Consider the following 27,151-nt stretch of genomic DNA (forward strand, 5'->3'; position numbering starts at 1 on the left):
CAGCAAAAATGCGGAGACATAACTTCTAGGACGAACGAATGAAGCGGGTATTGCAGTTAAATATTATGTCACTGTCAGTTTCTCAGATGAGGAATCTGTGCACTCCGTGCTTCACTCGCGAGTGCAATTCGGGTCGTATCCGATTTCGTGTTGCTCTCCTTGTGCTTCTAGGAACAGTACCCCGAGTCTGTCCAGCAGGGGGAGCAGCAGAGGCAGCCTGGGACCTTGTATCACTGGGCTGAAACCCCGCATGCCGCCTGGAAGCAAACGGCACCACACACAAAACTTCACCTTGTTGCGTGAAACTCTGCGTCGGCTCAGGCTCCCGGGCAGAAGTTCACTCGGTGCTGTACCTGGGGGTTCACACTATGGGCTGGATCAAGAATGTGTCCAGCTGGGCGGCTCCGGCCCTTGCCCTGTGCGCACTCTTTGCATTCAACACCTGGCTGCCGGTGCACTCCTCGCACTACAACAACCGCTATGCCGGGTAAGTGGCGCTTCTAACCGCTTTCAGTGCCCACTGGCATCCGTAAAGGTGCACGTCTGTAGCCGCTCCTCTCTGGTCTATTTTATGGAATTTGCGTGTCTTGACATTTTGTTTTTTGTTTGTTAAACAAATGTGTGTTATCTATCTCTGTGCGCAACAAGCTATTCACGTGTGGGGTTAAAATGCGAGGGCAGCTGATTCTTTTTATTATTTACTGTTGTGTCTGTCGGGAGTACAACATCTGTACCAGTGGTTTACGTTTTTTTTTAACGGGCGCGTTTCATTTTGGTACCAAATATATATCTTGTGAACATACGTTTTTGAATGTGGTCATTGAGTGTGCAACGTGCAGTTCTCTTAAACTTTTGTTCGGAATAATCGGGCTTTACCGAATTTTAAGACTGCATGATGGGGTTTGTCTTATAGTAATAGTATTGTACATTATGACAAAAACTGGGTTGCTGAAGCACATTTGAAAACACGCTACATCAGCTGAAAGTTTCGCATTAACCACGTTGATCTGGAGACATTTGACTAAACACTGTGCCCCATTATAAAGAATGTGACGTAAGAGGCTTGCGTGTTCATTTTGTTTAGTGTGGGGGCTCTCTGCAATGTCATAGAAGAAGGAAGACGTCCAGCAATTTCCCCCGTGTTGAACGCTCTTGTTATTCAACACCCATCACTGCATCCCAGATACACTTTGGATTTTATTTCTCAATTTGCACGGACGGTAAAGCTGTTAGGAGACAGGTTATTGCTTTCACGCCAGCGCATGAAATTGATACAGAATGAGTGTTGACGCTCTAATCGTGTGGATGTGTGACCCTGGGATCCCCAGACCCCCCAACCCCTTCCCTTTATTGTAGGGCAATTCGAGAAGGCCCGTGAAGTCCATTCAGCAGCGGTCGCTGCGCGCGGAGCCCGCCCTTTGAAGACGCCTCACATCTGGCAGAGCCCCCTTTTCTGCTCTCACGTTGGAGGCGAGAGCCGGAACCGTGGCCTGGCAGGTGTAAACGAGCGGCGCGAGCGGCTCCTTCATCCTGTCAGGCCGGGACGCCGCCTCATTAACATAAAACGCTTGACTGGGATGAACGGCTCGGGAGCTCATCATAGTCTGCGTGGCTGAGCCGGTGTGTGCTGTCCGCGTGGCCGGGCCGGTGTCTGTTGTCCGCGTGGCTGGGCTGCTACCGACAGACCGTATTCAGCTCATTCGCCAGGCCATGCACGCGCACCGTTACAGGTTACTGCGTGAAGAAAAGGAAGATTGCAGTAAATAAAATAACAAGGAAAGAACCCATGAAGCTTTTCTCACTGCTTCCTCTCGCCTTGTATTCTAGAAGGACTCAGAGCCAGGTGGATGCATAAATCGCACATGCTTAGCTCGGAAATTCTCCAAGTTAGCACATGCGCTGCAGACAGTGCAACACAGCAGGAGACAGGGTGCAGTGGTTTGCCTTTCGCTGTTTCTGCATTGTTAATCTGGTGCCCAGAAAACAACCTGGAGAATGACCGGGTACTAATTGCTTTAGACAGTGCAATGTCAGAGGGGCACTGGAATTATGCGGCAGGGAGTGTGAAATTATGCGGCAGGGTAGACTAGATTATGCTGCAAGAAAAGGCAAATTACGCAGCGTAATGCAGCACATTTTGTAATAGCATTACTCCATTATTTCATATTGTTTCTACTCACGTTAACACTCCAGGGGTGAAGGTGTTAGCTCATTGGTGCACGTTTAACACCCAAACATATCAATAAACAACAGAAAAATGACCAGTAAAACTTTGCAAAGGCCTTCCTAGTGCGCAGTAACACATGTTGCGCCGTCTTTGGTAACTTTTGAACCGATCAAACTAGCTTTGTTAGATCTGCAGATTATGCAGCAGATAATGGATTATTTGGCTAATGCAGCAAATCCATAGGTATGCAGAAAACAAAGCAGCCACATAATTGTATACTTCCTGTGGCCCTGCATATAAGTGAATCTCCACTCTGCAGCAGCGCACACATTCTTGATATAGCGTCTGATCTAGAACAGTCCAGGCCGCACTGCTGTGTTAGCAATAGAGATGAGCAAACCACCAATTTAACTGGAAAACAGTCTGGCTTGGCTGTAGGAACAGGTGCAGAGTCTTGAAAACATATGGCATGTTACAACTATAATGTGAAATATGATAAAGTCTCTTTAAACTTAAAAAAGCATTTTTCGTTATCTTATAATATTTCTTTTTTGAGAGAGAAGGTTGAAAGAGAACTATTAAAATTGGTGCAAGATGACATTATTGAAGAGGTAGAGTCTTCAGAATGGGTTTCCCCCATTTTAGTTGCCAGACATAATAACGGAAAAGTTAGGCTATGCATTGATCTTCAACATTTTAATAACAATATCCTTGTGAATCAACTTCCATTGCTTAAAATATCAGAAATGCTGGCTCTTGTGTGAGATGCTAAAGTTTTTACTACAATTGCCTTATCTGCAGCCTATCATCAGATTGTACTAAAGGAAGAATGCAGGTCACGCACCACATTTCTAACACCTATGGGTTGTTACCGATTCAAAAGAATGTTGTTTGGGCGCGCATCTGCAGGAACAGTTTTTCAGCAGCGATGCACCAGTTGTTTTCTAAAATCTCAAATGTTAAATGCTTTCAAGATGATATTCTAATATATGGTAAAAATAAAGAGGAGCATAACGTTATTTTGGAGAGTCTGTTAGAAATTTTGAATGAGAAAGGGTTAACAGTTGAACATACTAAATGCAAAGTTGCAGTAGATCCAGTTAACTAATTGGTCCACATGCTAAGTAAGAATGGAGTTCAACCTAAACCTGATTTAGTGGGAGCAATTCAATCAGCACCAGAGTGAGGATGACGTATGATCATTCCTTGGACTCACAGAATTTTAGTCAAAATATGTGAACAATTTTTATACAAGAACTTTTAATATTCGCCAGTTGCTTAATGACAAATGTAAATTTCTGTGAAATGATGATTGTCAAGAGAATTTGTCAATGTGAAAACAGCCATTGTCGAGGCCACAGCTTTGTGCAGGTTCAATACCAGCCTGAAGAGTGTGATTACCACTGATGCAAGTTGCAAGGGTATAGGCGCTGTATTGTCACACGTAAAGCAGGAAGGTGCTGAAGTTGTGAGTGCATATGCTTCTAGAGCACTTACGCCACCAGAAATGAAATTCTTTCTAATTGAAAGAGAGACTCTAACGTGAGTATAGGGACTGGAGCATTTTAGAGCATTTGTTGGGGGTAAAGAATGTTTGTTACGAAGTGTCCATAAGCCTTTGGTCAGACTACTTAGCATAGAAGGTATACTTAAAGCATCTGTGTGCATAGCAAGAATGTCCATGAGATTGCAGGATTACATGTACAAAATAGTTTCTGTGCCAGGAAAAGAAAATGTGGCAGCAGATGTCTTTGCAAATTAAAGAAGATTTGAGTGTAGAATGGGATGAGTGTAGATTTGAGTGTAGCATGGGTACATAATCAGGTTATCCGGCTACGGAGAAGGATATTTGGATGAAAGTGTATGGTGCAGATGTAGTACTGCAAAAAGTCTTGATGTACATGGTAGATGGTTGGCCTACAAAGGCGCATTTAAATCGGATATAAGAAGTTATTAGGAGGTTAGGAATGAACTGACTTCGGATGATGGTAAAATATGGAGAGGAGATAGAGCTGCCCCTCCTGCTACTTTAAGAAAAAACATTACTGTGGCGTATCATGAGGTTCACGGAGGTATTGTTAGAACCAAACAAAGAGTTGAAACTGGATTTTGTTGACCAGGTGTGGACATATTCATAGAAAGAATGGTTAGAAATTGTATTAGTTTCACTAACTCTGATAAGTCAGTCAAAACCTTTAGGCTTAATATGTGTGACCCGTTTATTCCTAAGGAACCATGGAATATGGTAGCTGTGGACATTATGGGGCCTATCGGAGCACAATCAAAGTATATTGTTGCTCTTATTGATGTTTTTGTAAGATGGCCAGAAGGGATGTACGTTGTTACAACGCATGCTTTTACTACGCATGCCTTTACAACGCAGGTTTTTCAACGCAAGTCTTTACAACAACTTGCGTTGGGGGGTGCTGGATAGTGAATAGTTTAATTTACTATTCCAACTCCAGTCCCCGTGGATAGTAGGGAAGGTGTTGGACAGTAAATTAAACTATTACCTATCCTAGAGCGCCCCCAGCGCAATTCGTTGTAATGACTTGCGTTGAAAAACCTGCGTTGTAAAGGCACTGCGTGGTAAAAGTTGCGTCGTAAAGGATGTTTCCCGGCCAGAAGTGCAAGTACTAGAGGAAGTGGACACACAAACTGTTTTGTGCTTCCTTGATAAGGTGTTCACTCGAGTAGGTTTACCTGTCACCATTATAACCGATAATGGTGTACAATTTGTCTCCAATAAAGCTAAGGATTATTATAAGAGGGAGGGAGTTAAACACATTTCTTTAGAATCCTAGCGGTAATGGTATAATTGAAAGGTTTTACCTGGCACTCAATGAGGCTATTCAGAAGGCAATGAGTGATAAAAAAGATTGGGAACTACACATTTAAATGAGGGGCTGTCTTCCTAGGAGCAAATATGATCCAGGGTGGTTGAAGAAGTCTACTTCTTGCATGGTAGATCTGGAGAAGATTAGGGAAACTCTTGAAGATACACATGCTAAATACAAGTTATGGTATGATAAAAAGAAGAAAGGATCGTTAGCTGATGGATCCAGCATTAAAGCTGGTATATCAGTCAAAGTTAAAAAAACATTGGAAAGTTAAAAATAGTGTGAGTAGGTTTACAGGTCCTTTTGAAGTGATTCTAGTTCCTAAGAATGCTGTGAGGTTAAGTGATGGAAAAATATGGAACCTCAAAAGAATTTCCATTTTGAAGGGTGAGAATCACATATATTGGAAAGAAAGTGGTGATGGTGCAAGTTTGACTTTTGATGGAAAGTTGTGGAAAGAAATGGAAACTCATGGGAGTAAAGAAAATAGTAGTACTACAAAATGAACTGATAGGGATGCTAATGTAGAAGGAGAAATACAGACCGATGATGATCAATTGGAGCAAGAAGTGAACAGTCACCTGTGGAGAGAAAAAGGGTGTGTAGGAATCCTGTTGGGATGTCTGATTATGCATGTGAGGGAGATGGTTGTATTTGGAAATTATTTTTCTTTAACATAATTTTTTTATTAGAACAGGTACTATAATATAATCTCATGTTATGGTTTATTTTATTTCACTTTTTTTAGGTTCTTCATTTGAATTTTATGCAACAATTATTGTTTCATTCTATTTTGTATTGTAATTTACTCTGCACTCCATATTCTTGTATTTCTAATTGTAACAGGAGGGGATGTGTTGTGTATAGCTTAACGCCCGTAGCGCTGTCATTTCACGAGCTATGGAATTGTTTTGTGATGTTTCACGAGCTATGGAATTGTTTTGTGATGGTTCCATGGAGCATGGAAGACAGTTGCAGAGGACTTGAAGAATGAAGAGGAGCGCACTATCAGTGGTGTTCATTTCCTGAGAATAAATACTCAGTTTCTCTATTCCTGTTTAGAGTATTACTTGGCAGTAACATAGTACAGTGTTTTCAACACCTTTTCCCAGAGACATATCACAAGCACAGCTGCATGGCGCATCTTTGTTTTGTGCATGGGGGCAGGGCAGCCGAAGGCCTCGTATTCATGCTGAACTCTCTGTGGGTGCATCCCGATTTCCGTACAACTTTCATTCCACACTTCTAGTCAAAACATGGCGGTCAAAACATGCACATCTCAATTTTTATGGCATTTGACTCTGCCACCTGTACCGGGTTTCCTTTCACGTTTTTGCTCGTTTCCAAACTTTTAAGACTAAGCATATGTTATTACAGGAAAGCTCATTTGAGGAGAATGACTAGAGCTATCAACAATTTGAAAAAATACGTTTAAATCTACTAAGTGTTCTTTCCCGCTTGCAAAGTGGAATCCTCTGGCAATTCAAATGCAATACTGTAGAAATATAGATGAATACATTCCTTAATGGATAGTTCTTACTTAAATGTGTATTTTCCTTCTTTACATACCGCCAACGTACTCTTTCGGAGTGCTATGGATAATGTCAACATATTGTGATAGGATGTTACCATTGTAGAGTGCTGCTTTCAGTGCCTTTCTTTCGGACCACAAAACTAAGAGAAACCTTGTAACTTTAGACACCCTCTCAAATTGCAGAACGAGGTAAGTAGATTGCAAATTGTTGTGTAGTTGAGGATTTATATTCCCATCATGCCATTCTGTTTTTGTCATGCCATTCTTTTATATTGTAATGTGGAATGTGGAATGCAGTTTAGATATAACAGCGCTGAGCTGGTAGCAGGAGGCTGTGCAGGCACCGCCCCTTCACCAGTGGGCCTTGCATGACACTTGTAAAAAATTATATATACAAAGTCAGCCTCCTTTTGTGTCGTTTGACCAGTATTTTTAAAGTGTCTGCCCACTATACAGATGCAAGTCAGTCGTCAACGGATCTTCAGGACTTCATGCTGACAATTCATGGCCATAACATTACTATATTGAACCTTAGGCCAGATGTACGACAGAAAATTCCATGCGCAAACGGGTTTGCCACCCGTTTGCGCATGCAATTTTCCTATGGGCCATGTACTAACACTATTTACGACTCGCAAATAATTTGCGACTCGCAGAATAGTGTTTTGCGACTCGCTATTAGGAAGGGGAGTTTCCTTCCTCATAGGGACTCACAAGCCATGCACGAATGTTTTGCGACCGGAATTGCAAAACACTCGCATAATTTTTCACTCCACTTTTCAATCATGCTTTTCAAACAAATATTATACCAGCATCCTGGAGAGGCAGCGTTCTACATCCGAAATTCAAAGCGGGCGCCTGGTAGGATCCTGTGAACTTTAGTCTAATTGCGTTAATCGACGTAGAAGCAAAAATATATGCGTCAAATCTCCTGATAGCTCTGGAAGAATAGGTCTCTTCCAGTAAGTTCATCCCAGTCACACAGACAGCCTTTAGACCCATTACAAATACATTGGCCAATCTTTTGGTTTTGAATCTCCTCCTAGAAAATGTCAAACGAAAATCCACAAAATTGTACACCTGCTTCGTCGATCTAAAAGCAGCGTTTGACAAGGTACCCAGAGAACATCTGTGGCAAAAAATGGCAAAATGGGGTGTTCCTTCATTATTACTGTGGGCCATCGCTAACCTGTACACATCCACCTGGGTCCAGATAAAACTGGGCAATGGAGAAAGCACCACAGCAAGGATTCGTACGCGCACTGGCCTAAAGCAGGGAGGCGTGCTGGCACCTAGTCTCTTTAACATCTTTACCGCAGACTTAGATAAGAAGCTATCAGAAATGCAAAGTGGCCCCCCAAAGATCGCAAACCACAAAATAAGAAGTTTGTAGTACGCAGACAATATCGTCTTATGCAGACAGACGGCAGTAAGACTCCAGTGATTGATTACAAAGTTGGTGGAATACACTAAGGAGCTCGAGTTGTCTCTCAACTACAACAAAACTAAGGTTATGTGTTTCTCAGCTAACACAGCGCCCTATAGGGGAAAACATCAGTGGTATGCATCAGGAAATAGAATAGAGCAGAGTGCCTCCTATAAATACCTGGGAGTAGTGGTCGACACAAGGTTCACACTCAAAGACCACTTAAATACCAGAAAAGCTCAAGCAAATAAACTCCGATTTGCATTAAACATGTTATAACTGAAATTAAAGTGTCCATCTAGCGCTCATCTACTAAAAGTCATTGTTGCCAAGTTCCTCTCAACTCTCACATACGGCTCCTAACTATTCAAAGGACAATATGCCAACCTCTTGAATCTATTGCAATTATTCCGGATTCCAAAGTATGCATCTCAAGCCCAGTTCGCTTAGAATTCGGGTTATTAAATCAACACCCGATCAGACAAGCGGCAATAATAAAGATGTGCTGGAATTAAAAGCAGCACCAGAGAATTCCTAGTTGGGGTACTGCTGGACGGAAATAAAGAACCAACCCAAAGGAAGAAAAGCTTGGCACACCGTACATGAACAAGCATTGACAGCACTTGATATGCACGATGCTTTAGGTCATTGACTATAGTTTTAATGCATTCAAAAAATTCAAAAAAATTGTCAACAGTGCAGCAAAGCAAAAGGCCTGGAGAATGAATAAAGCCACCCTATCGAAAAAAAACATGGCTGATGTTCTTATCTTCTTATGAGATCCGATCGCCCCAACCGTACCTTGTCCAGCACATCATTAAATCGATCCAGCATCAGCTACTTTTGATCCGGTTGGGAGCTTTCACCACAAAAGACCAGGTTCCAAAATTGAAAGAATCATGGCCAACCATGCTTTGCAGACTTTGTGGCCAAGCTGAAGAGTCTCTCGTCCACCTAGTGTGCATTTGCTCAGCTGTGAATAAGCTGAGACAGCAATATATACTTCATGCACTTCGAGCTTTGCAAGTTAGATCATGTCGACTGGCCATCATGCAACTATTGAATTGCTATTCGCTTCAGACCTCATGCAGGGCAGCCACATTTCTGCAGAAAGTTAGCTTATTATTATCCAAATCAAACACATAGCGCTAGGAAATAGATGACAGTGAACTTCTTGAGATTAACTAGTTTTAAAACTCATAATGCACAATATATCTCATAGGAATCTGAGGTCTTGTAACATCTAGTTTATATCTGCACCTTGTCCATGATTATAGCAGTGTAGTCAAAGATTCATGCACACCAGAACTTTTTACACATAACTGCCGTAATGAAATCTGACGACCGCCTGCAACGAGAGACACACTGCACCGTAGGATTGTATGTTAAATTCATGTTCCCAGTCATGATGTAGCAGACCAGCAAAACTTGGTACAAAACACCATTTTGCACATGACTTTAGCCACAGAACAAAAGAAGTTAAACCTCGAGTAACAACTTGTATACTGATCATTGCTGACAAATTATGATGAATTTTGAACCTTTGCAAAAGGGACATATCCTCCTCTTTTCTCTTTTTAAACATAATTGCTGATTGTGCTTTTATTGACAAATTTCAATGATTTTTTGTAATGGTTTTAATTAACTACATGCAATAAAATTACTTACTTATATGTTTTAGGTGCAGGCAGTGGTCCCAGGGACCACTACCTGCCCTCAAAAAATGAAACGAAAATGTTTCAGTTTTTTTTTTAAATGCATCCTGTTTTTCTTTAAGGAAAGGATATTGTTGGATGGAATGTTGTGGGTAAACTTAGTGTGACGCTTTGTCCAGGAACTGATTAGCTGATTGTGTTGTCCCATCCGCCATATTACAAGTGCATTATATCCAATGGCATTGGTACTACGGCGGATGGGCTATCCATCACGTTTATAATGGAGTAACCCATCCGCCTACTATAAATCAGGCCCCAACGCTAGAATCCACATAAGGAGACTAAGGTCTGCTGCACACTATGTCAGGAAGATATGAAGTGTGCACTACCTGATTCAAAGACCTAAACCAAGGAGTCTCAATCTCCAGATCATAGTTCAACAATTGAGCTTGAGCCTGTGGGTCTTGGAAGGGGCCTGTGTATATGTGCCCCTGAGTGAGGTGTACCTGATACCGTTATCAATTTTGTTCCTCATCCTGAATGCTGCACAAAATTGGAAATCTAGCACAATTGCAAACAGTGTTTACACCCAATTTCCAACATTTAATGAATGGGTAATTTCCTTCTCACCTGAAGAATTTTTCTAAAACAAATTGTAGGTAATACCTGATGAAATTTGTGCAGGGAAAAAATGTACAATTTACAGTATTTCAGTTCAAAAGATAAAATGTATGATATTGCTATGTCATCCCTCATTCCGACCTGCAAAAAACAGAATGGGGAGGTAAAACGTAACCTGTAGTGTCAGTATTCCCCTGTGCCATTTTACCACACCCAAGTTTTGTAGCCCGCACATTCAGGGTGTTACTCTTTTCTTCATCTTTGCTTCACCAAAAGAGAAGCGAAATGGCGAATTCTTTTGTTACAATTTTGTTATGTTAAATTGATAAGTCCCTTAATTCTTAATTATGCTCCTTTTTGGACCCTCTTCCCATGCATCGTGCTGAAGATTGCTCGGATACACTACAGCGAACCGTGACATGTGCCCTTTGATTTCATTCTGAGTTCCCTGACCACGAACAATACAAGGTGGCTCAGTAAAGAGGAAGTTCCCTTCACCGGAGGCCACTGGATAGACAATTTTGTCCTGAAGAGACCCTCAGCTTTAATCCACGAGGGCCGAAATGCTGACATAATGTTGGGGGAATAATCTATGGACTTTTGTCAAACTATGATTCAAATAATGTGTATTGAATCAGTATGGTGTGTACCATAACAACACTTGAAGTTTTCTGAATATATATATAGGTTTCTACCATACACCAAGCACCTTTAATTGTTATACTATTTCACCTATATGTGGCTACTTCCTTTAGGTGGGTAGATCTGTGGATACATTTGACCCAGGGAATCATTGTCTACATTGTACCTTCTGGTAACAGAGTGTAGAGTAAAACATATCCAATAATCGAGGTGCCTGACATTTTTCCCACTCTATACTAGTACAAACATCTCTGGTAATCGGTGTGTTAAGTGGAATGAAAAAGGTGGGGGCTCTCTAAAAGGAGCTTGACCAAAGAAGCATAACCAGGAATCCTCTCAATCAGGTGTAGTTTATATTGTTACCGTCATGGTTTAAAACATGTGACCTAATCTCATGTGCTTCAACCAGCATGCCAACAGACCAGTGTTGGGTGCCTCTCTGAGTTTTCTGTTATTACGTCCAGGCATATCATGCTTGTTAGCAGTACTAGATAAATGATTAACAAAACAGATTTTGTTGTGAATATATAGCAATGATAATTTTCACTTCTGAAAAATGAGATTGCAAGTTAATCGTTGCTAATAGTGGTCTTTGGGACGTCTCAATCACTCCTGCTCTCTCCTTCACACCACTTTCCTCTACAATCTTTCACTCTGTTAGAGCTTACGCCATTTTTCTACTCATTCTCTCTCTCTCTCTCTCTCTCTCTCTCTCTCTCTCTCTCTCTCTCTCTCTCTCTCTCTCTCTCTCTCTCCCTCCCTCCCCCCAGTTCCGTAACCTCCCCTCCCCGTCTTTCTTCTCATCTTTCATAATATCAGTATTTTAACAGATGTTTATACCTTCTTTGCATACTTTTAATTGGCTCATATGTGACCATCTATCTGTGCGCTCTGCAGAGAGGCCAAGGATTGCACGAGATTGCAGTCGGAACAGCTTTATGATCCACTGAAAAGCACTGTGAAAGACTTGCACGGCCTTCAGCCTCAGCTCCAGAGCTCTCAGTCGTACCCCGGCATGAACACCCACCCACACACTGAGCTCACAGAGACATCTAGAGGTGACTCAAGCCACTAAGCATTATACGCAAGTCATATGTTAAACGGAAAAAAAAGTATAGAAATACATCTGCAAAAAGTAAATACTACTAGGCAGGATGAAAGCAAGACAAAGTAAAGCACTTGAAATTTTAACAGAGACTGCATCGCTCGTATGGATAACCTTAAGTGTGTCGTTGCCTGCAACGTTAAGGATATATATCTGGGGAGCTGGAACAACCAGAGGGAGTCATGAGATGGCTAGAGAGAGGGAAATGCAGAGGCTTGCCTTCATAGTTTGATGGAGACAAGCGGAAGTGACTTACAGTAAATGATAATTACGGAGGAGTAAGTGTCCATTAGCAGAGGTAAGTTGATAGAGTCTTTAGTGGTACACCTCTTAAGTGTCTGAAGTACAGTGCAAATGAAATTAATTTCAGGGACTTGTTAGCAACTGTATTGCTAAGTGCTGAATTTCCAACTCCAAAGAATTCCACCAAAGATTGTTAAAGGCACAAGATAACTTTTTGTTTCTGCCTATATAATCCTCTGCACTCTGATATTTTTAAGAAACATGTACAGATAATAACACAATACAGTCTAAAAATAAGAGCGCAACCCAAATTTTCAGGTACCCTGGAGGTGATTTAAATAGTAAGGAGTAGGGTAGGTTCTAATATAGAGGGAAAGCTGAAGCATTAGCAGATAGTGGAAAAGGAAAAGCAAGGGAGGTGGGAAGAGCAGAAGGACCCTCTGAGGCTGGCAAAGGACCAGAGAGTTGGACAAGATAGTTAATGAGGGCTTGAGGCAAAAGCTGGACAGGATAAATCCCCCACCGACAAATAAAGTGATGGAATAATATAAACCTTTTAGACCACACTGCTTCTTGATACTTCTGAGGAAGACTCTCGAAAGCCAATGTACTTTTTCATTTTCTACTCACTTTGTTGTTGGTCACATACAAAGCGTAACGTCGTCCAAACTATGCATTTCCTACTAAGACCAAACAATAAGTAGTGTAGGTAACAATCCAAAATGTAGCAACAAAATGTTTGCGAATGCTCTGTTTGAAATAGGCGGGAAAAGCAACTAAATAGCAAAAGGTCTGGGTTGCCAGTCGTAAGCATCTCTTGATGTTTGAATATCAGTCTCAAATTCCACTATTTGAACTCCGCATTTTAGTTTCTCCAGTATAGTTTGAATGTATCTACACTATTTGTTTGGCATCACAGTTTCCGAACTTTATGATCTACAAAGGCATTTGTTTTATCAGTAGTTTCTTACATATTTGAATTCTTCAGAATTTGACACAGTACTCAGAAGTATTAATTCTCAGCTGGACAATATCGTGTATGCAGGTATAAAAAATCTGTGTGCTGCTCCCTCAGAGATCTTGTGTGCTGCTCTGTCAGAGATACAGTGTGGTGCTCCCGCATTAATATTGTATGCTGCTCCCTCGGAGATGCTGTGTGCTGCTCCTTCAGAGATGCTGTGTGCTGCTCCCTTAGAGATGCTGTGTGTTGCTCAACCAGAGTTGCTTTGTGCTGCTCCCTCAGTGTTGATGCGTGGTGTTCCCCGAGAGATACTGTGTGCTGCTCCCTTGGAGATAATGTGTGCTGCTCCCTTAGATATGATGTGTGGTGCTCCCTCAGAGATGCTGTGTTGTGCTCCCCCATTAATATTGTGTGATGCTCCCTCGGAGTTCCTGTGTGCTGCTCCCTCGGAGATGCTGTATGCTGCTCCCTCAGAGATGCTGTGTGCTGCTCCCTCAGAGATGCTGTGTGCTGCTCCTTCGGAGATGCTGTGTGCTGCTCCCTCAGAGATGCTGTATGCTGCTCCCTCAGAGATGCTGTGTGCTGCTCCCTCAGAGATGCTGTGTGCTGCTCCCTCAGAGATGCTGTATGCTGCTCCCTCAGAGATGCTGTGTGCTGCTCCCTCGGAGATGCTGTATGCTGCTCCCTCAGAGATGCTGTGTGCTGCTCCCTCAGAGATGCTGTGTGCTGCTCCTCCATAGACTCTGTGTGCTGCTCCCTCGGAGATGCTGTGTGCTGGTCCCTCGGAGATCCTGTGTACTGCTCCTCCAGAGATGCTGTGTGCTGCTCCTCCATAGACTCTGTGTGCTGCTCCCTCGGAGATGCTGTGTGCTGCTCCCTCGGAGATCCTGTGTGCTGCTCCCTCGGAGATGCTGTGTGCTGGTCCCTCGGAGATCCTGTGTGCTGCCCCCTCAGAGATGATGTGTGCTGCTCCCTCAGAGATGCTGTGTGCTGCTCCCTCAGAGATGCTGTGTACTGCTCCTCCAGAGATGCTGTGTGCTGCTCCTCCATAGACTCTGTGTGCTGCTCCCTCGGAGATCCTGTGTGCTGCTCCCTCGGAGATGCTGTGTGCTGGTCCCTCGGAGATCCTGTGTGCTGCTCCCTCAGAGATGCTGTGTGCTGCTCCCTCGGAGATGCTGTGTGCTGCTCCTCCAGAGATGCTGTGTGCTGCTCCTCCAGAGATGCTGTGTGCTGCTCCCTCAGAGATACTGTGTGCTGCTCCCCTCAGAGATCCTGTGTGCTGACCTGCAGGCCGGTGCTCCCCTGTTATTATTGTGTGTTGCTCCACCAGAGATGCTGTGTTGTGCTCCCCCATTAATATTGTGTCCTGCTCCGTCGGAGAGTGCTGCTCCCTCGGAGATGCTGTATGCTGCTCCTTCGGAGATGCTGTGTGCTGCTCCCTCAGAGATGCTGTGTGCTGCTCCTTCGGAGATGCTGTGTGCTGCTCCCTCAGAGATGCTGTATGCTGCTCCCTCAGAGATGCTGTGTGCTGCTCCCTCAGAGATGCTGTGTGCTGCTCCCTCAGAGATGCTGTATGCTGCTCCCTCAGAGATGCTGTGTGCTGCTCCCTCGGAGATGCTGTATGCTGCTCCCTCAGAGATGCTGTGTGCTGCTCCCTCAGAGATGCTGTGTGCTGCTCCTCCATAGACTCTGTGTGCTGCTCCCTCGGAGATGCTGTGTGCTGGTCCCTCGGAGATCCTGTGTACTGCTCCTCCAGAGATGCTGTGTGCTGCTCCTCCATAGACTCTGTGTGCTGCTCCCTCGGAGATGCTGTGTGCTGCTCCCTCGGAGATCCTGTGTGCTGCTCCCTCGGAGATGCTGTGTGCTGGTCCCTCGGAGATCCTGTGTGCTGCCCCCTCAGAGATGATGTGTGCTGCTCCCTCAGAGATGCTGTGTGCTGCTCCCTCAGAGATGCTGTGTACTGCTCCTCCAGAGATGCTGTGTGCTGCTCCTCCATAGACTCTGTGTGCTGCTCCCTCGGAGATCCTGTGTGCTGCTCCCTCGGAGATGCTGTGTGCTGGTCCCTCGGAGATCCTGTGTGCTGCTCCCTCAGAGATGCTGTGTGCTGCTCCCTCGGAGATGCTGTGTGCTGCTCCTCCAGAGATGCTGTGTGCTGCTCCTCCAGAGATGCTGTGTGCTGCTCCCTCAGAGATACTGTGTGCTGCTCCCCTCAGAGATCCTGTGTGCTGACCTGCAGGCCGGTGCTCCCCTGTTATTATTGTGTGTTGCTCCACCAGAGATGCTGTGTTGTGCTCCCCCATTAATATTGTGTCCTGCTCCGTCGGAGATGCTATGTGCTGCTCCCTCAGAGATACTGTGTGATGCTCCCAGAGCTGGACTGGCTACCAGGCAGTTGCGTGTGCTGCCGAGCCAGGGGCTAATTTCTCTGTGGTGGGGGCTTATTTCGTTGATGGGGACCTGCGATTTGAAATAAAAAAAGCGAAACGAATTTCGTTTTGCACACGCAGGTCCCCACCAACGAAATTAGCCCCCAGCACGGCAGCACACACAACTGCCCGGTAGCCAGTCTGGCCCTGGATGCTCCCTCAGAGATGCTGTGTGCTGCTCCCTCGGAGATGCTGTGTGCTGCTCCACCGAGATGCTGTGTGCTGCTCCTCTATAGACTCTGTGTGCTGCTCCCTCGGAGATGTTGTGTGCTGCTCCCTCGGAGATGCTGTGTGCTGCTCCCTCGGAGATGCTGTGTGCTGCTCAACCAGAGATGCTGAGTGCTGCTCCACCGAGATGCTGTGTGCTGCTCCTCTATAGACTCTGTGTGCTGCTCCCTCGGAGATGTTGTGTGGTGCTCCCTCAGAGATGCTGTGTGCTGCTCCTCCAGAGACAGTGTGTGCTGCACCCTCAGAGATGCTGTGTGCTGCTCCTCCAGAGATAGTGTGTGCTGCTACCTCGGAGATGCTGTGTGCTGCTCCTCCAGAGATAGTGTGTGATGCTCCCTCGGAGATGCTGTGAGCTGCTCTCTCAGAGATGCTGTGTGCTGCTCCCTCGGGGATGCTGTGTGCTGCTCCACCAAAGATGCTATGTGATGCTCCTTCGGAGATGCTGTGTGCTGCTCCCTCAGAGATGCTGTATGCTGCTCCTCCAGAGATAGTATGTGCTGCTCCCTCGGAGATGCTGTGTGCTGCTCCACCAGAGATGCTGTGTGCTGCTCCCTCAGAGATGCTGTGTGCTGCTCCCCTCAGAGATGCTGTGTGCTGCTCCCCTCAGAGATACTGTGTGCTGCTACCTTGGAGATGCTGTTTGGTGCTCCCTCAGAAATGCCCTGTGCTGCTCCTCCAGAGATGCTGTGTGGTGCTCCCTCAGAAATGCCCGAAATCAAACAAGCGATTCAAGGGTCATATATATTTGGATAATTGCCCTCTAGAACAAGTTAACGCCTTTACTTATTTGGGGGTCAATCTTCAGAGCAATATGTGCTGGAATAGCCAGCTGGATATGATCACATTAAGGCATAAGCAGCAAGCGGGCTCCCTTCTCAAAAGATTTAAATCCTCTCTCACGAAGCCTATTAAACCATTACTTGAGATCTATGGGACGAAAGTTTTAAGCTCTGCCATCTACGGGCTGAACTATGGGGGTTTGCAAATTTAAAACACTTGACATCTCTAGAAAATGAATTCCTAAGGAAGGCTACGGGTGTTCCCCAAAGCACCCCTTTAATTCCCTTGCTCTGTCATCTTGGGAAAAGATCAGTACAAGACCTGGCAATGCTGCGTCCACTATTATATTGGCGCAGGCTGTGGACAACAGAGGAACTAGTTCACTATGCTCGGGGCTTTATGGAAATCATTGAGAAAGATCGCTTTCACAAAATCACCTGGCTGAAAGCGATAAGATCTCTGTTAGGGAAATTGGGCTTGATTGCATTGTGGGACGACCTAAAAAACTCTGTATTCCCATCTAAGATGGAAATTAAGAAGTTATACTGGAATATGGTTTATGCAGAAAAGTACTCAGTGAGTACGTCTTCACATTTGACAGAGCGATTTTTAGAGTTTAAAACATATCCAGTGTTGGAACCTTATTGGGACGCAATTGAGAACCCACTTGATCGCAAACTTTATTTTCAATTTAGGGTAGGCACCCTCCCTATTAGGTCTTTTACCGCAAGATGGGCAGATAAGAATGACGACATGTGCCCTAAATGTAGGGACAAAAAAGAATCGATAAGTCATTTTTTGTTTTTCTGTCCCTTATATCATGCTCCCCGGGTCAAATGGTTAAAACCAATATGCCGATTAATTGGCTCACGGAAATATAAAGAGGCTTTGAGAATACTATGTACTGACCCCAGTATTCCGATTGCCATTGCTATGGCAAAATATTTAAAATGGGCATGGATAATTCGCCTCAAACAAAAATTTTAACTAACACGGGTAGACGTTAACAAAATGATGGTGGGGTCGTGTCTGTGTTGAGTAAAGGACTAGGGCAAAGAATATGACGTCAATATCTATTTTGTATCCCTTAAATTTTAAATATTCGACATCAGTCATGTTTAGTTTAATCAATTCTTAAGTTTTTTAAATATTTATTGTAATGGATTTTTTAAATGTTTTATTGCAAAACTATGTATTGTGATGCTTTTATGAATTAATTGTCGAATAAAGTTTTGAAATGAATGAAAATAAATATTATTTTTAATAGAATATTGGTGAGATTGCATTTAAAATAAAGGCATCCTCAGAATATGAAAATATGTTTAAAAACCTGAGAAAATAGGGACAGTTGTGACAAATCAGGATCTCTTTAAAGCTGCTTAGAAACTAGGCACCCACCGACAATTGCTATTCTGTCTGTCCAGCTCTCAGTCCCTCCCTACCACCTTCTTTAGAGGCGGTGACCACTGGGTTTGCGATGTAACAGCTGCCTGTGGCTCTATCATCTGATGCCCCCTCACCAGCACTGGACTGCTGACTATCATAGACTTGAAAAGTCCACCCTATTTAGGACAGGCCCTCGAATGTCACTTTTGCACGTATTTTCCTGTTTGTGACTGCCATACAGGGCACTTATTCTCTGCCTAGCATGGGAGTCCTGGCAGTGCTTGTTAGAACCAGTGGTTGTATATAAGGCCTGGAGGCCAGTGGCGGCTCCTCCACTATGGAGGAGGAGCATCAACCTCCCGCCAGCAGCAGCACAAATTGAAAAATAAAATGATAATAAAATGGGTTTATGATCATTATATTTTTCTTTCCCAGGCTAATAAATGGCAGTCACAGAGGGGAGTGGAGTGCACTGTTGTCATGTGCATGTCGGTTTGGCGGGCTGTCTGAGGACGGTCAAACCGACATGCGCACTGACATCTCCCCAACTCGAGTTGCATTGCCGGGTGAAGAGAACAGCAGGTGCAGGCTCCCAGTCCCCGTTGGAGCTGAAAACAAGCCCGCTCAGGCCAATCCCAGTCCTTCTCTCATGCTGATACCTGCATGAGAGGAACACTGGGATTGGCCGTAGGGAAGTCTGGGAGCCTCAGCCTGTGCACATCAGTCAGCAGAAAAGCGCAATCGGTGAGCAGGAAATAACTTGTTTTTTGGGCCCCGTGCGCTGCCTCACCACTTTCACCCGATACCAGCAGCTACTGCCAATGGAACTCATGCTTGGGGACCAGCACTTATTTTTATCATCAGACTAACTGAGAACAGGAGAGGTAAAAACATCATGAGGGATGAAGGAGGACGAGAAAGACAGAAAAACCACACCAAAAGGGGAACACATCAACCTACAAGAGTGAGATCAAGTAGCAGGGAGTGTCTGGTGGTGGATTAAAAAGGCATGAGGTGCAATTGAGACTATGCAGACTTGGTATTAGGCATCCCTACTTTCGGTAGCATCAGCCATAGGCTTCTGGGCAAAACCTTGGGCCCCAACACTTATTCTTTTACAAATTAAGCACTGACTGGGTAGCAAAAAACAAAAAACAAGAACTTAAAAATGTTACTCATGTTCTGAGAGTGCATCCAGTGCATCTGGGGCATTGCATTTTGTTTTCAAAAGCAACAACCTTTGTGATTTTGTCTTTGGGAAACAAAAAATGCATAGATACCTGTCTTGCCTCCAAAGCTGTTTAGTTTGCTTTGAAATATGTCCCCGCTATGGTGGCAGAAGCAGTATTAGCAAAAAAAAGAGTTTGCGAACCAGTTGCAAACAGTTTATTTAGCTGGCAGTGGCACTTGAGGTTTCTTTGAAGTTTGGGAAGATTCAGACAGAGATCGTAAAAATGCTTTCACGTTCTTTCAGTTCTGTCTCAGAATTACAATTAAGGAGTTCAAGAGTGGACATACTGCCATCCACAAATGTGTAGGGTGGAGTTGTCAAGAAAAATGGACACATTAGTTATGTTAACCTGCACTAATACCATTGGTAACAGTTTAAAGCTAAAACAATCAGGTGGCAGACTAAGAAAAACTGATGGCTTAGCCAATTGAGTCCAAAGGGCCCCAGTGCTGTAAGGTTTCCAGAATAATCACTGCATTCTTATCATTTAGATTTTTTGTACGTAAGTATAGGGTAAATGTCAAAAGTGTAGCATTGCTCACACACTCCAGAATCTATCCAGGATGCTCTGCAGGAACAGCCTCTCATATATTGGCTCTAGAATTTCTTGGCCACAAACATTCATTGCCCACCTTAAGAGTCGTTGTTTAGGAATTTGTATATCAATCAGTTATTCAAACAATCAATTTAATTTGTAAAGCTCTGCTCCTCACCATTAGGGTATCTGGGCACTGAAGTATCGTTGGTCTCAGTCGTTGAGTTATCTCCGGAATTCCGTCAGGGAGGGTGATGTTCTTAGGTGGAGGGGCAGGTAATTCCAGGTCTTCGCGGCAAGGTAGGAAAAGGAGCGACCCCACTGTGGCGGATGTGGAGGGTGCGAGCGAGGGCCACGGAGATAGAGTGCAGGTGTCTGGTGGGATTTGATGGAATTTCATATGGTGGTAGATGTATGCTGGTCCCTGGTCATGTATGGCTTTGTAGGCTTGTGTCAGCAGCTTGAACTGGCATCTCTTCTGGACTGGGAGCCAGTGGAGGTTTTTGAGGCGGGGTGGTGTGGGTGCAGGTTGAGGAAGAGTCCGGCTGCTGATTTCTGTATCGTCTGGAGTCTCTTGAGGAGTTTGGTGGTGATGCTGGCGCAGTTAGCATTCCTGTAGTCGAGCCAGCTGGTGATGAGGACCTGGGTGACAGTTTCCTGGTGCTGATGGGGATCCATTTGAAGATTTTTTTGGTTTGGAGCATGCAGAAGATCTGGAAGCAGGAGGAGGCGACTACGCTGATTTTGAGTTTCATAATAATTTTGCTGTTAAGGATTATGCTGAGGTTGCAGGTGTGGTCTGTGGGGGTGGGTCCGAGCTCAGAGGGTCTCCAGTTGTTGTCCCACGGGGAGGTGTTGTTCCCGATGATCAGCACTTCCGTCTTGAACGAGTTAGGCTTCAGTTGGTGACGCTGGTCATGATGTTGTAGAAGCTTCCGTATCCGGACTGAGCAATATTCCTAGCTGACTCTACTGCACATGCAGCATTTTCTATTTGTGACGGCTAGCTATACCCGCCCGTCCTTTCTCCCTGCTCCCACATTTTGGGAGCTTTCCCTGTAACCTTTGATATCGCTACCTTGACACTTGTTGTACTTTTCACTACCCATTTTGAACTGGGTTGGAAGTATCACCGGTTCCTCGATCCCACATAGATTGCCGTTTTTTTCAGCCCTGAAGAGTCACGGGTGACTACCCGCTTGACAAAACACGTGTCAGCTGGCATTTCCTTGGTATCTCCTCTGGAAGGAGGACCAATTATCACATAAAACAAAGAAAAATGACTATTTGTCGTTGACCTTGTCTTTTATTTTTCTGCTTTCTGAACAAAACCATTGACACATGTGGTCTCTTTTGAATTGAATGTTTCAATGTGTGCACAGGACTTTGGTCTTTACATTGAACAGGGTTGGCTTTTGCCCACCCTAATTCAGGCGTCTTGGGTCTCCCCTTGACCTAGTAGCACCGTCCTTAATCTGTTTTCACTTACACCTTCACCGCAACCTGTTATGTGCGCCAATTTTTCCTATATATTGAAAACCCTACGCAGAAATCCATGTTGCAGAAGTGTGTTCTGGTGGTGGAGGAGTCTTCGGTGAATGAGGATGAGTTGTGTGTCATCTGCGTAGGATATGATGTTGAGTCCGTGGTTTCTGACGATGTCTGTGAGGGGTCTCATGTATGTGTTGAACAGGGGGGGGCTGAGGGATGATCCCTGGGGGACGCCGCAGATGATGGCCTTGGGTTCAGAAGTGAAGGGTGGTTGGTGGCTTCTCTGAATTCTTCCCAAGGGGAAGGATACGATCCATTTGAGGGCATTTCCCTGGATGCTGATGTGGTTGAGTCTGTTGATGAGGGTACAATGGGATACAGTGTTGAATGCTGCTGAGAGGTCGAGGAGGATCAGGGCTGCTGTTTCCAACGCGATCGAGAAGGGTCCTGATGTCATCAGTGGCAATGATTAGGGCTGTGTTGGTGTTGTGGTTTGCACAGAAGCCAGACTGGGAGGGGTCAAGCAGGTTGTTTTATTCTGGCTCTTTATGAGCTGGTGGTTGATGGCCTTCTTGAGGACCATGGCGGGTTATTATTATTATTATTATTAATTGGGTTTTGTTAAGCGCAAACAACCCGAAGGCCTCGTAGCGCTAAGTAAAGTTGAACTAAAATGAGCTGAGCAAGGAGTTAGATGAAAAGAAGAGTTTTCAGATCCTTCCGAAATTTAAGCAGGTTAGGTTCACTGCGCAGGGTGGTGGGCAGAGCATTCCAAGCCCTGGCAGCGTTCCAGGAGAAGGAGCGTCCGCCCCATCTGGTTCGTTTGATTTTATTCGTGGTTACAGAGGCCGTGAGATGGGGTGGTAATTCTTGAGTTTGCTGGGGTCGGCAAAGGGTTTCTTCAGGAGTGGGCTGACCTCTGGGTGCTTCCATTCATCTGGGAAGGTGGCTGTGGAGATGGAGGACTGAAGAATGTTGGTGAGTACTGCACTAATTTCTAGGGTTCCGAGGTTGAAGAAATCGTGTGGGTAGGGGTCAGTCGGTACTCCGGAGTGAATGGCAGACATGAGGGCTGTAGTGGTCTGCGTCGTGATCGTATTCCATGAGGTGATTGAGTATATCAAAAAGATTTTTTCAAGCTTAAGTAATACACAGAAGAGGTTGCATATATGAAACCTTAGAGGATACTTATTTCTCACATATAGTGAAGCTTGCACTGCTACTGCCCATTCTGTACTTGTGTTGTATGCTAGTGAAAATGAGTAACTTTTTAATACACAAAAAAACAAGTGGCCCTATTATGTAAAAGGAGGAGCGAGAACCAGGTACGTTCTGTGGAAAGGAAGCAGTGGAGTGTCCAAAGAGGGCCTGCAATTTTGGGTCCATAGTGACCAAGGCAGAGGGCCAGGTCCAAAAGCAGCCTTGGGTCAAAGAACGCATGGAGCATCACAGAGTTTAATTTTTATTTTTTCCACCAAGCAGTATCAATATACATCATATTTGCAGTACTTATTCTCATGTACAAGGCATACTGTCTCTGTGTCTACATTGACACTTACAAAGAAAAAAAAATGGCAAAAAGTCAGGTTACTCTCTGGCATGTGGCTCAATACCTGTATAACAAAAAGTACAAGCAAAGGATCTTACATCTGGACCCTGCATGTCATATTTACAATCGGATTTGACACTTACAATAGATCTATTGCAACACGGCAATATATTGGACTGTTGTCCGTTTCCCATGACTATGTGCACCTCTATATGTTGCGATCATGAGTCGTCTTGAGACTGCTGTAAATAATCCAGTAGCGGTTGCCAAAAGTCCTTACGTCTGGAGGCCTGAGGCAATTCCTCCTCGTACACACCTAGTGTTTCTTTACAATATAGCAAGTAAGTTATCCAGTCCTTAAATCTGGGTGGCCGTCTGCTACCCCACTTTATAGCAACACGTCTTTTTGCGAGCAAAAGCGCTACTGCCAGGAATTTACGTCTTTTGGCCAGATTGAGTTTGCGAATCCCCAGCAGACATATTAGTGGTGTGTTAGGGATTTGTTCGGCTAGCATGTTTGACAATGCAGTTGTGACTTCCTGCCAATACTCGTTTAACCCAGGGCATGCCGACGCCATGTGCAAGAAGTCAGCCGTGGACGCGGAGCAGCGTTGGCATTTGTCATCTGCTCTAAGGCCATACCGGTGTAACTTAACCTGTGTGTAATTTGTTTGGTGGATAAACTTAAAATGGATAATCTTTAGATTACAATTTGATGTAAGTAAATGTAATTGTGCACAGCTGGAGTCCCAGTCTTCTACGGATATAGTAACCCCAATTGTTTCCTCTCTGGAGCGATCTATCGGGACTTAGGATCTGTTCATTCTGGGAAGCGGTATATAGTCGTGTGACTAGGTTCGGGCATGCAGGTGCCGTCAAGAGTATCTGTAGGGCGTGTAGTGGTGTGGGTTCTTCCGGGAATGATTCGTACAGGTCTTTGACTGCTGCTCATAGTCTTAAGTATGCAAACATCTTTAATGGCGTTTGATGTGCGCATAAGGACGGACTACGGTATAGGATGAATACCTTGTGCGGGAATAACTTACCCATAGTCGAAAAACCCATGTCTTCCAGCACCGTTCGCATTTTCTTTTCTTGTGTGACCAATTGTTTGGGGTGATTTGCCAGTGGTAACGCTGCGGCATATATAGGGAGTTTCCGCGCTCGAAGTGCTAGAGCATGCCATGCTCTAGATGTGCACTTAACCGGTTGTATTGTGTCTTTGGAATAAAAGCCAATACGGTCTGATATGAAGTGTGTTAGTTGTTTTGGATAGACGCTATCCCTTTCCAACGCAATATGTGGGATATGTGAGTGTGGTTGTGTCCAATAGTGCGCGTGATGCGCTTGCGCACAATAGTATTATAATTGGAGGTCAGGAGTGGCAAACCCACCCTGGTGGTGTTTCATTAATATCTTCCAGCTGACTCTGGGCTGTTTCCCAGTCCATGTAAGACGTTGTAGCACTGTGCGTAATCTAACAAAGAAACCCTGCGTTAGCCAAATTGGGATATTCCCAAATAGGTATAGGAATCGAGGTAACACTCCCATTTTCTGGAGGGCAATCCTATCCGCTAAAGAGAGAGGTAGTTTAAGCCACTTCTCAACTTGTTCTTCCAGTTTGGTCATAACTTTTCCGTAGTTTTCTCTAATCACTATATTTTGGTTCCGATGAATCCACACTCCTAAATAGTTCACTGGATCAGTGTGCCATTTTAATGGGTAGTCTAAAGTAGGGTGTGGAGTCTCTACAGTTAATGGTATTACCACTGATTTGTCCCAATTTATACTAAGGCCGGAGTATTTCTCAAATCTGATGTATTCTCTTATTAGTGGGTTTAAATTCATATCCTGATATATGGTGTAAAGGACCATGTGATCTGCGTATAAGTAAATACCTATAGGACGAAGGTTAAAGTGTAGGGCCGCTTCCGGGTGTTTCTGTCTAATTTTGCAGGCAAGTGGTTCCAGCGTAAGCGCAAATAGGATAGGGGACAAAGGACATCCCTGACTTGTCCCGCGGCTTATCTCAAAATGCTGCGAGGTGATACCATTGATTCGTACTCTGGCCCTGGGTTTAGTATACAGCAAAGAGATCCATTTCAGGAAAGAGGGTGGGAACCCCATTCTAGTCGGGACTGTGAACATGAACTCCCACTCCACCGAATCAAAGGCTTTTGCTGCATCCAGAAGTGCTGCTGCCACAGGTAAATCTGAGTTCAAACTGTGATATAGTGTAAATATGGTAAGTATATTTTGCGTGTGGATCTAGTGGGGATAAAGCCAGCTTGGTCCGGCAGCACTAGGGTACCTAGTAAGGGCTGTTTCCTATCCGCTATTATCTTGGCCAAAATATTTACATCGATGTTTATAAGTAAAAGGGGGCGATACGATTCATATTTTCGGGGGTCTTTACCCAGTTTGGGGAGAGCTATCAGCAGTGCCTCATGCAATGACAATGGAAGAACGCCTTCCTCATACGATTCCTCGTACATCTCGGCTAAATGGGGTATCAGGAGATCCCTGAATTCTTTATAAAATTTGCCCGGTAGTCTGTCTAGGCCTGTGCTTTATTGTTTGGCAACGAGTTAATTACTTCTTTAAATTCGTCCTCTGTGATATGGTGACTGAAATATTCCCTGTGCGTGTCAGATAGCCAGGCCAAGCCAATATCGTCTAGATGCTCGTGTATTTCAGGTTGAGTATTTGACGTCTGCGTGGTATACCGAGAAGAGTAGTAGGACAAAAAGCTGTCTAATATGGAGGGAGTGTCATATAGTGGCGCTCCCTGTTCCCTCATGAGCTGTGTTATATGTGCCGTCGTGTGTATGGGTTTAATTTTATGCGAAAGTGCTCTGCCTGGTCTTCCCCCTTCACCATATGCTCTGGCAGTATATTGCAGTGACAAATATTTTATTTCCGTGTCAGCAAATTCATGGAATGCATCTGTTTTACGCCTTATCTCTGCCAGAAGTGAAGCATCCTGAGTGTTGGCATAGTCAACTTCCAGCTTCCGAATTTCCCTTTCAACCATGGCTAGTTGCTGCTGTATATCCCTAAGAATTCCTGCATGTTTACCAAGCCAATGTCCCCTTATAGTGACCTTAAACGGCTCCCATAATATTCTGGAGCTTTTTACAGAGCCAGTGTTACTCTGAAAGAAATCTATAATCGCTTGATGCAGTTCGCTGCGAAACACTTGATCTTGCAGTGCAGAGTGTCGCAGTCCCATGTAAATTGTCTAGGCCTATGAGTAGGGATGGCCAGCTCCAAGCGTACGGGGAAGTGGTCCGACAGTGTTTTAGGTAAGTGTTCCACTGCTGTAGTCCAGGTGCTAACTTCCTGCATGGTCAGTCAGTAGTCCAGCCTTGACCAAGAGTTATGTGTCAATGAGGTGCATGTACCCTCTCTGCTACCCTCTCTGCGCCCTGGGTGCCTCAGCCTCCAAACATCTATCAAAGACCATTCAGCCATGCCGCCTTGCAAGGATTTGGCTGATCGTCTGCCATATTTGTCATTTCCTGATGACCTGTCTAGTGTTGGGTCCAGGCATGTGTTAAAATCTCCTCTCCATACTATAGCTGTGGGCTTGAATTCTAGAAGCTTGGTCCAGAAGCAGTCATAAAACATTGGATTGTCCACGTTTGGACCATATACTGTAACTATTGTAAGTATCGTGCCTCCAAAATTACCTTGTAACATAATATATCTACCCTGGTCATCAGTGAACGTGTTAAGGAGTGTGAAAGGGGTAGTACGTTTAATCAGAATTAATACCCCTCGGGCGTAGTTTGAGTAGGAAGACGCCACACAAAACTGTGCCCACCTATACCCAATTCTACATTCACGTTGTGGTGTAAGGTGAGTCTCCTAAAGACAGGCCACGTCAACCTTATGTCTATCTAGGTAAGCTAACACTTTCCGGAATTTCTTTGGATTTTGAAGTCCCCTAACGTTCCAAGTTATGAAAGACAATGTCTGAGCTTGGCTTAGATCAGTCGCCATATGTCATAAAGATAAATGGAAAATGGCAATAATATAGTAAGTATCTCGTAAGCACAGAGCCTGAAAATGAACCAATGCGCACATTTGTAGCTGCCCGGTGATTTTCTTAGTTTTCCCCCATCCTCCCCCCTCCCACTCCGCCGTACCCACAACAGCGAAGACAATTCCCTGTGAATAAACCATAACTCTATCCCCACCCTCTACATTAACTAATAGAAAAAACAAAAAAGGTTGAAACAGGTGTGGTGCACACAAGTGGGCGTGAGCTGCCGAGTCTAGTCCCTTCTCTAGATCTTATGGAGGGGGGGGAGGTTAACAATATAGCC

At 44.5% G+C, this 27,151-nt stretch overlaps 1 protein-coding gene across 2 annotated transcripts in view; it reads left to right on the plus strand.

Annotated features, from left to right (window-relative positions):
• Positions 1-251: 251 nt before the first annotated feature.
• Positions 252-27,151, plus strand: part of CPA6 (carboxypeptidase A6) — a 919,575-nt gene continuing 892,675 nt past the window's right edge. The window contains exon 1 of one of the 2 annotated variants that reach the window (XM_078687189.1): positions 252-487. In XM_078687189.1, coding sequence (XP_078543315.1) covers positions 369-487 — 119 coding nt within the window. In that variant the 5' untranslated portion in view covers positions 252-368. The remainder of the gene's footprint in view (positions 488-27,151) is intronic. The other variant, XM_078687190.1, reaches the window with a different exon arrangement.

Source organism: Lissotriton helveticus, chromosome 4_1 (assembly GCF_964261635.1).
Source record: "Lissotriton helveticus chromosome 4_1, aLisHel1.1, whole genome shotgun sequence".
Taxonomy (NCBI): Eukaryota; Metazoa; Chordata; class Amphibia; order Caudata; family Salamandridae; genus Lissotriton; species Lissotriton helveticus.